This window comes from Entelurus aequoreus, linkage group LG17, assembly GCF_033978785.1.
Source record: "Entelurus aequoreus isolate RoL-2023_Sb linkage group LG17, RoL_Eaeq_v1.1, whole genome shotgun sequence".
Taxonomy (NCBI): Eukaryota; Metazoa; Chordata; class Actinopteri; order Syngnathiformes; family Syngnathidae; genus Entelurus; species Entelurus aequoreus.
This window is the reverse complement of record NC_084747.1, coordinates 12,297,333-12,312,704: the sequence shown is the minus strand read 5'-3', so window position 1 is coordinate 12,312,704 and position 15,372 is coordinate 12,297,333. Positions and strand designations below refer to the sequence as shown.

At 40.5% G+C, this 15,372-nt stretch overlaps 1 protein-coding gene across 2 annotated transcripts; it reads right to left on the bottom strand.

Moving 5' to 3' along the window:
* Nucleotides 1-1,152: 1,152 nt before the first annotated feature.
* On the bottom strand, nucleotides 1,153-14,764 carry LOC133632388 (zinc finger protein OZF-like). 2 transcript variants are annotated; one of them, XM_062024787.1, is made up of 3 exons: nucleotides 14,508-14,764; nucleotides 10,389-10,739; nucleotides 1,153-5,985 (listed from the first exon to the last, which is right to left on the bottom strand). In XM_062024787.1, the coding sequence occupies exons 1-3, from the start codon at nucleotides 14,596-14,598 to the stop codon at nucleotides 4,877-4,879; spliced, it is 1,551 nt and encodes a 516-aa protein (XP_061880771.1). In that variant the 5' UTR covers nucleotides 14,599-14,764; the 3' UTR covers nucleotides 1,153-4,876. The 2 variants fall into 2 exon arrangements, with proteins under 2 accessions (XP_061880771.1, XP_061880772.1); XM_062024788.1 differs by having other exon boundaries at nucleotides 10,446-10,739.
* Nucleotides 14,765-15,372: the final 608 nt, after the last annotated feature.

Below are 15,372 nucleotides of genomic sequence, written 5' to 3'. Positions count from 1 at the left end.
AGAACTATATACAATCTGCACGCTGAAGGCGGGATGCCACCATAGGTTTGCAGAGAACTATATACAATATGCAAACACTCTTTTCACAAAATACAATAGTATGTTAATGTTAAATCTTACTTGTGAAAAGTAATCCCCCGATTCCTATTTTCAACAGTCCGCTCATTTGAGCAGGAAAACGCTGAGCACCAGCCCGGCATCTTTGTTTTCTACCTGTCAACTGTCAGTTTAGGCTGCTCGCCGGCTCCTCATCACCACTTCAAGATGGCGGCCGAATTTGTCGTGTCACAGCAGCCAATGCTGCTTCTACTTATAAGATGTCTATGGCGCAAACTATACGAGTACAAAAGAGGCTTAAATCTTCCTGCATGAAGCAGATACGAGCAAAAAAAATTTAAAAAATAAACTATACAACGGAATAGACTCATTTACTTTCTACAAAAAATATATGTTGAGTGATATCAAGGATTATCCTAAACATATCAAACTATCTTGCCCTCCAGACGGCATTCTACACCACAAAACAAATGGAAACTTGGAAAAGCATGGAGGTCTACAACTTCTGTTTAACAAACTAACAAGTACTGAATCATCACCATATTTATTTTTTGTCCGGTTGTCATACACACTAAATAATACTGGGTTATTTTGCTAACCCAATTTATGAGTTGCTAGTGTTGGGTTAAATTTTGGAGTTATTTTTACGAATAGCAATAATTTTGGGGGGTCCTAAGGGTATTATTTTAACTCAATTTCTAGGTTTTCAAAATTATGAACCATTTTTGGGTTGTTTTTCAACGAGAAACGCATTTTTGGGTAAAAGGCTTTTTTCAAAATAAAAAGTTACTTTTTTCTTGAAGGGAATTTTATTATGGATGCATCTCCTTAACATTATTTACAATCACCCAACATTGAGTTAGCATACCTCAATTTTTGGGTTAAATAATTCAACCCAATAGTTTGGTTGGGAATAACCCAACATTAAGTTATCATAACTCAACTTTTTGGTTAAATGATTTAACGCAAAATGTGGGTTGAAAAAAATAACCCAGCATGTTGAGTTAAAATAACTCAAATAAGGGGTTCGTCCTTTTCTGAACCAGCAGTTGGGTTAAATTAGGTTATTTATTTAACCCAACTTTTTTTTGTGTGTATGTACGCTGACACATTTGCGTACAAAATAAACAAAAGTGGAGTCGTACAAGTACATTTCCTGACAAAGTTTCTGTTTGTTAAAAAAATCAAATACAACTAAAATCAAGATAATACTTCAATGGGAAATACTAGTATATTAAAAATATATCAAACAAAACTTTAACAAAGTGATCACTGCAAAGTTGTGCAAACTTGTGCGTCCTTCGACGCTTCCGTCCTTCTTGACAACCTCTCGAGGAACTCTGCTGGTGTGACAAAGTTCCTTAAATCCTTGAAAACCTCCGATAATATGACCGTTTCAAAAGGAAATTATCAATCAATCGTGCTTGATTACTGCGCTTGTATAAACTCAAACTGGTGATACTACTCATTTCCTTAAGAAGCAAGCTACTGCGCTGATTGCTAGCTACCAGCTAAAGCCCATAGCGCCACTAATCACTAGCTATCTTAAATGCAAACATGAAAACAAGACACAATGACGTCTTTCCCCATTACAAACCTCATAACCCAATCTAAACTTGTATAAACACAATATTGTCTGAGCAACTAATATTTTCAATTGTGCACATTGAACCTACAGGCTGTGCTCTCTTAGAAAAGAGTGATAAATATGTTTGGTTTTTTTTTAAACTTCATATTTATTTCAATAACAAAGTAATACCTATTCTATACATTTTCAAAATGTGGTCATGACAAAAATATCTTCAGTAGTTGTCAGACTATCATTAATGTTCAGACAATAAAGCAAGATATTCAAACACAACTACTATACAGTAAAGGTAAATATGAAGATCCATACATGACGTGTCTACCTACAACAGGAAGTGAACTCACGTGACGTCACATAAACCAAAATAAGTCCATAAAATGGAAGAAAATCAAACCTGTGGAAATGGGTTCGATGATTTTGGTAAAAAAAAAAAAAAAGATAGTCCATCATAAAGGGAAAACATTTGTTAAAACAAAAAAACCAGTGCTGAAGAAGTGGAACTACCAAGCTCCAGCACACATTTGAAGTACAGTTGCTGAGATCCCATCAGGGCCATTAGTCTTTGAAGAGTCAAAAGAACACAATTTAATAACAACATCTTTGGGCCAGAATTTATGGTTGAGAAAACTTGGGGAGATTCTTGTGTGTCATCATCTGATGTTGGTCTGTAGACACAAAACATCAACACCAGGGGCCTCATGTATGCACAAAAACCTGGCGTACGCCCTTTTTCACGCCAAAGTGGAGCTGTGCGGTGCCTCACGCCAACTTCATGGCTGTCGTACGCACATTTCTACAAGCTGTGGATACTTTGGTGACACAGAGGGGATGTTGTTTGAATAAAGAAATGTCAAACAATTACTCCTCAGACTGATTGATGTGCACATCAGAGGATATGAACAATTAACACACCTCCTAAGTGAAATTACATGATTGGATATACAATCATAGGCAAAAAAACAACATTAAAAAATTATCAACACGTTAGCCAGATATATTAAATTCCCATACCACAGGCCAACATTAAAGCACAATGTGAAGCAACAGCGTTTTTCCTAATGTGAGCCACTGACTGCACACACATTGCTATAAAAGCACCATCACATGATGATTATGTAAATTTAAACAGGAAACATATTTAATAGGATCAATGTACAGATCATATGTGATGTGCAAATGCAATGAACAACATTGTAGTGATGTGTCCTGGTTCAACACATGATTCTTACATTGTAAGTAACAGCATGGTTGGGAACAGACTACAAGCTGGCATTGTGTGTGATGGCTGGCTTCTTGGTGACTACATTTATGTATGTCATTGTCCTAACATTCATCTCTGTGATGCACATTGAGCATATGTGTCTCACTAACTTGCAACAAAAGTGGAATAGACCACATTTTTACACTCCAGCAAGAAACACCTCCAACTCATCCATCCATCTTCTTCCGCTTATTCGAGGTCGGGACGCGGGGCAGCAGCCTAAGCAGGGAAGCCCAGGGATCCCGAGGCGTTCCCAGGCCAGCCGGGAGACATAGTCTTCCTAACGTGTCCTGGGTCTTCCCCGTGGCCTCCTACTGGTCGGACGTGCCCTAAACACCTCCCTAGGGAGGCGTTCGGGTGGCATCCTGACCAGATGCCCGAACCACCTCATCTGGCTCCTCTCGATGCGGAGGAGCAGCGGCTTTACTTTGAGCTCCCCCCGGATGGCAGAGCTTCTCACTCTATCTCTAAGGGAGGAAATTCATTTCGGCCGCTTGTACCCGTGATCTTGTCCTTTCGGTCATAACCCAAAGCTCATGACCATAGGTGAGGATGGGAACGTAGATCGACCGGTAAATTGAGAGCTTTGCCTTCCGGCTCAGCTCCTTCTTCACCACAACGGATCGATACAGCGTCCGCATTACTGAAGACGCCGTACCGATCCGCCTGTTGATCTCACGATCCACTCTTCCCTCACCCGTGAACAAGACTCCTAGGTACTTGAACTCCTCCACTTGGGGCAGGGTCTCCTCCCCAACCCGGAGATGGCATTCCACCTTTTTCCGGGCGAGAACCATGGACTCGGACTTGGAGGTGCTGATTCTCATCCCGGTCGCTTCACACTCGGCTGCGAACCGATCCAGTGAGAGTTGAAGATCCTGGCCAGATGAAGCCATCAGGACCACATCATCTGCAAAAAGCAGAGACCTAATCCTGCAGCCACCAAACCGGATCGCCTCAACGCCTTGACTGCGCCTAGAAATTCTGTCCATAAAAGTTATGAACAGGATCGGTGACAAAGGGCAGCCTTGGCGGAGTCCAACCCTCACTGGAAAAGTGTCCGACTTACTGCCGGCAATGCGGACCCAGCTCTGACACTGATTATACAGGGAGCGGACCGCCACAATCAGACAGTCCGATACCCCATACTCTCTGAGCACTCCCCACAGGACTTCCAGAGGGACACGGTCGAATGCCTTCTCCAAGTCCACAAAACACATGTAGACTGGTTGGGCAAACTTCCATGCACCCTCAAGGACCCTGCCGAGAGTATAGAGCTGGTCCACAGTTCCACGACCAGGACGAAAACCACACTGTTCCTCCTGAATCCGAGGTTCGACTATCCGGCGTAGCCTCCTCTCCTGCACACCTGAATATACCTTACCGGGAAGGCTCCAACTCACTGTCGGTGAAATTCTCCTTTTTCACCGTCTTGCTCATTATTTTTGTGTTTTCTGACTGTGCAGAGTGGGAGATCTCAGACGCATGGCTAATTTAAATATGATTTAATTAAACGGGGGCGTGGACACGGAGTGTCAATTTCACATTGATTGATGATCGTTGATTAATCCGTGCACACACTTTAGTACATCTACAGTTTTTGTGCGTACAACATTTTTTTGTTGTTTTGCCACACAATGAGGCCTCAGGCTATTCAATTCATGTTGTTGGTGTTCAAAGTCAGACATTCTGGAGGCGGTAAAAGCATCACTGAAGAAGACTACAGTTCCTCCCCAGCTAGACTCATCAGGTCTGAAAAGAAGTAACCAAGCACTACAAGCATAATCTATTTTACTATTCAGGAAAGTTTCAGATACACAGAAGACAAGATTATGCTCCAGATAATCCCAATTTGTTCAAATACCGCAAATATTTGTGGAAGAAGCAGTGAACTTATTTTGAGGAGGTCCTGGGTTTGGGTGGATGTCGCCACATATGAGCAACATGCCACAAACTAAACAGCTAATTGGTTATTTTCTCTTGTGTGTTCTTATGTGTTTTACTGCGTCTGCATTACGGTGGAATCTTTTGCCGCAGACTGAACAACTAAATGTCCTTTCTTTGCTGTGTTTTTTCATGTGTTCAGTCAAATTGCTCTTGAAAGAAAAGCCTTTACCACAAATCGAACAGTTAAAAGTTTTTTCTCCTGTGTGTAATCTCATGTGTTGAGTCAAATAGCTATTTCGAGAAAATCCTTTGCCGCAAACTGAACAATTAAATGGTTTCAGTCCACTGTGCGTCATTAGGTGTCGAGTCAAACCTTGTCTGGAAACAAAGATTTTACCACAAACTGAGCAACTAAATGTTTTTTCTCCTGTGTGCGTTCGCATGTGTTCAGTCAAACGGTTATTAATAGAAAACTTTTTACCACAAACTGAACAGGTAAATGGTTTCTCGCCTGTGTGCGTTCTCATGTGTGGAGTCAAGTAGCTGTTTCGAGAAAATCTTTTACCGCAAATTGAACAGTTAAATGGTTTCTCCCCTGTGTGTGTTCTCATGTGTTGAGTCATGTAGGTGTTTCTAGTAAAGCTTTTACCACAAACTAAACAATTATATGGTTTGAGTCCAGTGTGTGTTCTCATGTGCCGTGTTAAACATTGTCTGGAAACAAAGATTTTACCGCAATCTGAGCAATTAAATTTTTTTTTCCCTGTGTGCGTTCTCATGTGTTGAGTCAAGAGACTCCCTTTAGTAAAACTTTCAGCACAAACTGAGCAGCTCAAACCTGTTTTGCTTTTCTTCTTTGTAGAGCATTCAGAGTGTTTGTTGTCAGTGTGAGTCCTCATATCACCTTCACAGTCTGTATCGCTGCTCAAAGGTTCTTCAACATCATATTCAGTGTCACTATCTGATAGTGGAGCTAAGAGGTTGTCTACTTGTGGTTTCTCTTCATCATCTTCAGTCTTCACAGAGACAACAGTCAGTGGCAACTTGGTGAGATCAGCCTCCTCTTGTGTGATCCAGAGTTCCTCCTCTTCCTTTTTAATGTGGGGTGGATTCGGAGTCTCATGTTTCAAAGTGGAGCTCCCCCCTGACTGAGGGGGAAGTACTTCTGGATGACCAATCAGCTGCTGGACGTCTGCAGGACACAAACACACTTTAGTACAGACATGATCCATGAGATGTTTGTCCATGATTTGGCTCAGGGCTGCTATTATAAATGATACCGGTATATTTTAGAACAGGGGTGTCCAAACTTTTTCCACTGAAGGCCGCACACTGAAAAATCAAAGCAAGCGGAGGCCATTTTGATATTTTTTATTTTAAAAACCAATACAATAAATGTATAAAAAAATATACATTTAGGCCGCCACTCAGGCTTGATCCCGGTGAACCCAAAGAGTTTTGGTCAAAAAAATATAAAAAATGTGTCATTATTTATTATTATTATTATTATTATTCAAAGTTTAAATCTCTAGATCAACATTAGGTCTATCTGTCAAAAAAACGTTTTTAAACATTTAAGTTGTATGCCCTTTTTGTCAAAGAAAACCCAGGTTTTTTATGGAAAAAAACCCACCAAATATGCAATATTTTCCCCCAATTAAATTTTAAAGTAGAATATTTGAGATTATAAAATAATTGGAGCCTTAAAAAGGTCAATAACTCATAACAACATTGACATTTTTTGAGCAACGACACACGCAAAAAAAAATCCAACTAAAATTATTAGGGATCCAAAAGGGTCCTACTCATTAAAGTGTTAAAAAATAAATTATACTTTTTTTTTTTACTGATTACTTTTAGCACAATAATCTCGAGATCAGCTTCAGATCTGTCCATCAATTCTAAGTTTTATTGTTGTTTATGTTTTTTGTTTGTTCGTTTTAGGCCCTTCTTTTAAAAAACAACAGCTCAGTTTTTTAGATGGAAAACACAAAATATGCCACATTTTCCCAAAAGAATATATCAAAGTGGAATATTTAATGTGACGTAATTGGAGCCTTGAATAGGTCAATAATTCATAATGACGTTGATTTTGATTAAATATTATTTTTTAAAGAAAGAAACTGCCAACCTAGCAGCTTTGTGTTATTAGAGTAAACATTGCAACATTTTTTTGTTACATTTCACCTGTTTGCTGTTTCATACCACGTTTGTTTGGGTTTTTTTATCGTATTTTTAGAATGTGTCGTGGGGCCGTTAAAAAATGACCTGCGGGCCGCACTTTGGACACCCCTGTTTTAGAAAGATGGGTGTAATTTGGACAATGCCACCACATCGTATATGTGTTGACGCGGAAGTCTCTGCTCATTCTGTCCCGTTTTTCCATGGATTTTGCTCTCGATGACAAAATAATCCTCAGCACTATTGTTGCCAGCAATCAGATCCGTTTGACTCAAACCTCGCTATGACTCGGGGCAACACGCGTTCATGACAGCAGCGCGGCGAGGTGCAATTTACGTGATTCTATCAAAAGAGATGGATGCACTGGAACACCATGAAGACATTTCTGACAAAATATAAACTTTGTGTGAATAGATATGTTCCTAGTTGCCAGGGTATTTAAAAAGCTGCCAGAAGTAATTACCTCGTCATTTGAGCTTTATGGTCACAACTGCTTTGCTCAAGAAGCACGGATACAACACATGTACACACAGTCTGAAATTGTTTAGCAGCTGTGGCAATATTGTCACCTGGAGTTGACAGCTTGGTGTTCCCGACTTTAATGTTTAAAGGCCTACTGAAAGCCACTACTACCAACCACGCAGTCTGATAGTTTATATATCAATGATGAAATCTTAACATTGCAACACATGCCAATACGGTCGGGTTAACTTATAAAGTGCAATTTTAAATTTCCCGCCACACTTCCGGTTGAAAAACTCCTTCGGATATGATTTATGCGCATGACGTCACAAAATCCACGGAAGTGGTTGGACCCCATCGACCAGATACAAAAACCTCTTGTTTTCTTCGACAAAATTCCACAGTATTCTGGACATCTGTGTTGGTGAATCTTTTGCAATTTGTTTAATGAACAATGGAGGCTGCAAAGAAGAACGTTGTAGGTGGGATCGATCGGTGTATTAGCGGCTAAGTACAATACTTACAGCAACACAACAAGGACTACTTACTTAGCAGACGCCTAGCCGATGCTTGCCGCCAAACCCACGGATGAATTCCTTCGTCGCGCCGTCGATCGCTGGAACGCAGGTGAGCACGGCTGTTGATGGGAAAATGAGGGCTGGCTGGCGTAGGTGGAGCGCTAATGTTTTTATCATAGTTCTGTGAGGTCCGGTTGCTAAGTTGCTAAATTAGCCTTAGCGTCGTTAGCAACAGCATTGTTAAGCCTTACCAGGCTGAGAATTTTTAACCGTGTAGTTACATGTACATGGTTTAATAGTATTGTTGATCTTCTGTCTATCCTTCCAGTCAGGGGTTTATTTCTTTTGTTTCCATCTTCATTTGAGAACGATGCTATCACGTTAGCTCAGTAGCTAAGTGTGTCACCGATGTATTGTCGTGGAGATAAAAGTCACTTTAAATGTCCATTTCGCATGCTCGACTCTCATTTTCAAGAGGATATAGTATCCGAGGTGGTTTAAAATACAGATCCGTGATCCACAATAGAAAAAGGAGAGAGTGTGGAATCCAATGAGCCAGCTTGTACCTAAGTTAAGGGAGAGCGAAAAAAGATACGTCCATCACTGCCTCTCGAGTCCTTCACTGTAACGTTCCTCATCTACGAATCTTTCATCCTCGCTCAAATTAATGGGGTAATTGTCGCTTTGTTGCTCCGAATCTCTCGCTCCATTGTAAACAATGGGGAATTGTGAGGAATACTAGCTCCTGTGACGTCACGCTACTTCCGGTACAGGCAAGGCTTTTTTTATCAGCGAGCAAAAGTTGCGAACTTTATCGTTGATTTTCTCTACTAAATCCTTTCAGCAAAAATATGGCAATATCGCGAAATGATCAAGTATGACACATAGAATGGATCTGCTATTCCCGTTTAAATAAAAAAAAATCATTTCAGTAGGCCTTTAAGGGAACAAGGGTTTGCTAAAAATGTTGAACTAAACAAACACTATTGCTAAAGGTCAATTATTTTCAAGTTGTTACTAATGTTTGAAATGTCCTGCTAAACCAAGGGCTTTGTTTTATATTTTGTTCTTTTGTGTTGCTATTGTTATGCGGCATGGCGTAGTGGGTAGGGCGGCTGTGCCAGAAACCTGAGGGTTGCAGGTTCGCTCCCAGCCTCTTACCATCCAAAGCGCTGCCGTTAAGTCCTTTTGCAGGACACTTCACCCTTGCCCCCAGTGCCGCTCACACTGGTGAATGAATGATGAATGATAGGTGGTGGTCGGAGGGGCGGTAGGCGCAAACTGGCAGCCACGCTTCCGTCAGTCTACCCCAGGGCAGCTGTGGCTACGAAAGTAGCTTACCACCACCTCACTCCTACCCACTTCTCCAAAGTGGGCTGGCTCAGGGTGGAGGACAGAGTAAAACAACTTGCACTGAGCCTAGTCTATAAAATCCGCTACACCTCCCTGATACCGAAGTACATGTCAAACTACTTCCTTAACGTAAATGACCGCCATAACCACAACACCAGGGGGAGCTCCACTAACCACGTTAAACCCAGATTCCGAACTAACAAAGGTCTTAACTCATTCTCTTTATATGCCACATCAATATGGAATGCGCTCCCAACAGGTATAAAAGAAAGGGCATCTCTATCCTGCTTCAAAACCGCAATAAAAGTTCACCTCCAGGCAGCTACAACCCTAAACTAACACCCTCCCCGGATTGCTAATAATCAAATATAAACAATCAAATGCAGATACTTTTTCTTATGCCTTCTGATCTCTCTCTCTCTCTCTCTCTATGTCCACTACTTGATGTCCACCCCCCCCCCTCCACACCCCTGATTATAAATGATGTAAATAGTTCAATGTGATTATCTTGTGTGATGACTGTATTATGATGATAGTATATATCTGATAGTATATATCTGTATCATGAATCAATTTAAGTGGACCCCGACTTAAACAAGTTGAAAAACTTATTGGGGTGTTACCATTTAGTGGTCAATTGTACGGAATATGTACTTTGCTGTGCAATCTACTAATAAACGTCTCAATCAATCTCAATCAAAACCAAGGAGTGAATGAATGATGGGTTCTCACTTCTCTGTGAAGCACTTTTGAGTGTCTAGAAAAGCGCTATATAAATCTAATCCATTATTATTATTATTATTATTATTATTATTAGATGAGGATTTTTAAAGAAGATTGAAAATTATACTGTATTATTCTTATATTTCTTTTAAGGCTTTTAAATATTTTATGTGCATCTGTGTATCTTTCCGGGGGAGAAAAACGGCGATCGATATTCAGCCAAAATATTTTAGAATATGAGTTTAGGTCCATACACCCAGCCCTAATTAGGCTACATGGTTTCTCCTGTGTTCTCATGTGTTGAGTCAAATGGCTCATGGCTCTTTTTAGTAAAACTTTTAGCACAAACATGTTTTACCTCTCTTCTTTTTAGAGGGTTCAGAGTGTTTGATGTCCGTGTGAGTCCTCATATCACCTTCACAGTCTGTATCGCTGCTCAAAGGTTCTTCAACCTCGTCTTCAGGCTCACTATCTGATAGTGGAGCTAAGAGGTTGTCTACTTGTGGTTTCTCTTCATCTTCTTCAGTCTTCACAGAGACAACAGTCAGTGGCAACTTGGTGAGATCAGCTTCCTCTCGTCCTAGAAGACACTCTCCCTCCTGAGTGATGCAGAGTTCCTCCTCTTCCTTTTTAATGCAGGGTGGTTGTGGAGTCTCCTGCTTCAAAGTGGAGCTCCCCCCTTCTGGATGACCAATCAGCTGCTGAACATCTGTAGGACACAAACAACACACTTTCTTCTATGTACTGCATGTGTGTGTAGTGTTTCATGGCCATTCATTTAGTGCCTTGCCAGAATGATGCATCAATGTTTACATGATTTGTTTGGACTCTGACACGTGAAGCTCGAATCACAGAACATACAAGACACCTGTTCCGATGGACATTAGGGTACTACAAACTAACAGTGGGGGGGAAAAAGCAATACAGGAATTTATCAATGTTTCTTACAATATAACTTCTGTTTTTAAGAAATTAACTAATAAGAAATAGAGGACTTTTATTTATATTTAAGTAACAAGAAATTTAAACCACTTTCTGAACAATTGCAATGAATGGAAATTGATCATTTGAATTACCGTATTTTTCGGAGTATAAGTCGCACCGGCCGAAAATGCATAATAAAGAAGGAAAAAAAGTCGCATTTTTTGGGGAAATGTATTTGATAAAACCCAACATAGACATTTGAAAGGCAATTTAAAATAAATAAAGAATAGTGAACAACAGGCTGAATAAGTGTACGTTATATGAGGCATAAATAACCAACTGAGAACGTGCCTGGTATGTTAACGTAACATATTATGGTAAGAGTCATTCAAATAACTATAACATATAGAACATGCTATACGTTTACCAAACAATCTGTCACTCCTGATCGCTAAATCCCATGAAATCTTATACGTCTAGTCTCTTACGTGAATGAGCTAAATAATATTACTTGATATTTTACGGTAATGTGTTAATAATTTCACACATAAGACGCTCCTGAGTATAAGTCGCACCCCCGGCCAAACTATGAAAAAAACTGCGACTTATAGTCCGAAAAATACGGTATTTTCTTTTTTGACCCAGTTTGACGAATGCATTATTACTGTCAAATATACAACTTGTTTTTAAGCAGAGTTTTACATTTTTCTGAAAACTTGGTAGAGTATTGCAAAACACCTACTCAGTGGCCTAGTGGATAGAGTGTCCGCCCTGAGATCGGTAGGTTGTTCCGAGTCATACCAAAGACTATAAAAATGGGACCCTACCTCCCTGCTTGACACTCAGCATCAAAGGTTGGAATTGGGGGTTAAATCACCAAAAACTATTCCCAGGCGCGGCCACCGCTGCTGCTCACTTCTCCCCTCACCTCCCAGGGGTTATCAAGGGGATGGGTCAAATGCAGAGGACAAATTTCACCACACCTAGTGTGTGTGTGTGACAATCATGGGTACTTTAACTTGAACTTGAACTTTAATATCACAATATTGCAAAATAGTATTGTATCGTGACTCAAGTAACATGAGACTTTTAATATTGTGAAGTCCTTGCCAATACTCAGTCTAAGGCTGCACAATTATTGTGGCAATAATAATTGGAAGAAAAAAAAAAGCAGCAACCACGGTGAGATCTCAAACTTCTAGTTGTGTGGTTTTTTTCCACTCAAGCTCACTCATCTGTTTCACCGTTACAAGCTCAGACATTTGCGTGCATGTTGCAAAGCCCATTAATCATTTTTTACCCGATTATAGTATTTTATGATTCTGAGAGCGTATAAATGTTTTTTTTTTTAAAGTGGTCGATGGACTCCGCCAAGGCTGCCCTTTGTCACCGATTCTGTTCATAACTTTTATGGACAGAATTTCTAGGCGCAGTCAAGGCGTCGAGGGGATCCGGTTTGGTGGCTGCAGGATTAGGTCTCTGCTTTTTGCAGATGATGTGGTCCTGATGGCTTCATCTGGCCAGGATCTTCAGCTCTCACTGGATCGGTTCGCAGCCAAGTGTGAAGCGACTTGGATGGGAATCAGCACCTCCAAGTCAGAGTCCATGGCTCTCGCCCGGAAAAGGGTGGAGTGCCATCTCCGGGTTGGGGAGGAGATCTCGCCCCAAGTGGAGGAGTTCAAGTACCTCGGAGTCTTGTTCACGAGTGAGGGAAGAGTGGATCGTGAGATCGACAGGCGGATCGGTGCGGCGTCTTCAGTAATGCGGACGCTGTATCGATCCGTTGTGGTGAAGAAGGAGCTGAGCCGGAAGGCAAAGCTCTCAATTTACCGGTCGATCTACGTTCCCATCCTCACCTATGGTCATGAGCTTTGGGTTATGACCGAAAGGACAAGATCACGGGTACAAGCGGCCCAAATGAGTTTCCTCCGCCGGGTGGCAGGGCTCTCCCTTAGAAATAGGGTGAGGAGCTCTGCCATCCGGGAGGAACTCAAAGTAAAGCCGCTGATCCTCCACATGGAGAGGAGCCAGATGAGGTGGTTCTGGCATCTGGTCAGGATGCCACCCGAACGCCTCCCTAGGGAGGTGTTTAGGGGCACGTCTGACCGGTAGGAGGCCACGGGGAAGACCCAGGACACGTTGGGTAGACTATGTCTCCAGGCTGGCCTGGGAACGCCTCGGGATCCCCTCGGAGGAGCTGGACGAAGTGGCTGGGGAGAGGAAAGTCTGGGCTTCTCTGCTTAGGCTGCTGCCCCCGCGACCTGACCTCGGATAAGCGGAAGAAGATGGATGGAAGGACATTTTAAAAATGTACAAAATCCAATCGGGCGTGATGAGATTTGAATCTTTTGCTTGCTCTAGCACAGGGGTGTCAAACTCATTTTAGATGGGGGGCCACATGGAGGAAAATCTACTCCCAAGTGGGCCGGACTGGTAAAATCACGGCACGATGACTTAAAAATAAAGACAACTTCAGATTGTTTTTGTTTGTTTGAAAATAGAGCAAGCACATTCTGAAAATGTACAAATCATAATGTTGTTGTTTTTTTTTTTAGACTTCCATGTTGCGGTTAATAGTATTCTATCTTTATTCATCGTTATTTATACTTTCTGAATAAATGATGTGATAATTATCATCAGTCAACTCATTGGTGTTAATTTTCAATCTATCAAGATAAAAAAGTAATATCAAAATCAAATTACAGGATGCTATTTATGTAGTTTGCTCATTTTCCTCGACTGGTGCACTAACTTCATGTGGTTTATTTTTTATTGTTTTACATATGTAGCATCATCTACAAAGGTACAAAGAATTGCTATTGCGACATCTAGTGGACACATTTAGAACTGCTGTTTCTTTCATTCAAAAATTTCGACTGATTTTTATACTTACCAAACTCATCCCGCGGGCCGGATAAAACCTGTTCACGGGCCTGATCCGGCCCTCGGGCCGTACGTTTGACACCCCTGCTCTAGCAGCATCCACGCGGCTGTGTTTACTAGATGATTTGATTGTTTTCTCAATAAAATAGAATGTAAATTCAATTATCGTTGTGTGATATTGTTTTTTGTCTGATTCAGTTTTTAAAAAACTTTGGATAGAAACAAAAACCGGGGCACTAGCTGTGATTAGTAATAAGTTATTTAAAAAAAAATAGCGTCCACGTTTGAAAAATAAGTTGTGGAAATATACAATAAGATTTAGACTTTTTGCAATTGAAAAAACGTGCTTTTTAAAATCGTAATATTCTTGTTCTTTATTACCTCCAATCCTCTGCACTTTGATGTAGACATGTCTTCTCTTCACACACTGCACATCTCTTACTCTTCCCAAAATCATTATTTTCTTTACACAAGCGCTTGTTTTGCTCTTCCACTTTCTTCATTTGACTTTTGCATTCTTTCATCTCCTCTGATGTGAACTCCACTGCCTTCTTCAAGCTAACAATCATGGCGGCTCTTTCTTTACATTCTTCAACAAAGTGGGTTAATTTGTCATTAACACCCTTTTAGAGCTTAAAATAGCTGTCAAATTATAAAAACTTTAACTCACCTTCATATTTCGTCTTTTTCTCCGGCGCTGATTCTCTTTCATGTTCTCTTTTAGCGGACGTCGCCATCTTAGCATAGCAGTAGTCGTCCATCTTCTATCACGTCTTCAATCTTCACTTCAGATAACACGCCATCGCTCCAAACTCAAATTCGTGGCCTTTAGAAATACAAATGAGGTATTTGTTGCTATTTAGGCTGTGAATAAATTCGAAACTGCTCCGAAAAAGCCACAGCCACTCAGTCCGCCATTTTCGTCTTTTCGCCTTTGCTGCAAGTACGTGTGCGCATGCGCTAGAAGTCATCAACTTCCGTTCCCTACATGACAGCGATTTTTCCAAAACAAAAGCATTTCAATGTTGTTTTAAAAAAACGATTTAAAAAAATATTTATCCTCATGTAATCAACTACTCTGAACATTTTAATGACTTTTATCCGTCCACAAGCACGTGCGCAGACATGTTCGATGACTGGTGCTCAAAGGTATTTTTTGTTTTGTTTTGTTTTTATTTTATAAACCTTTATTTATACATTTCAACATTTACAAACAGTTGAGAAATAATAATCAAAGTAAGTACAAAAACAGTACAAAACAGCGCCAGGGGTTTTTTAAATTCAAAGTAACTAAAATAGAATGTAAAAAATATATATATAAGAAACAAAGTGCAAAGCCGTAGGCTCACTCAATTTCAGTAAATAACTTAAATCTGGAACACAGCATCATCGTTTTTTACAGCTTTTTGGTTGTTAGAGGTAGAGAGTGTTTTAACGTAGAGTTCTAATTCTTTTTTAAAGGCACAAAAAAACAGGTCGGGTATTGAAAAACGTACATTTATGAATATAAAACTTAGCCAATAGTATAATGAGGT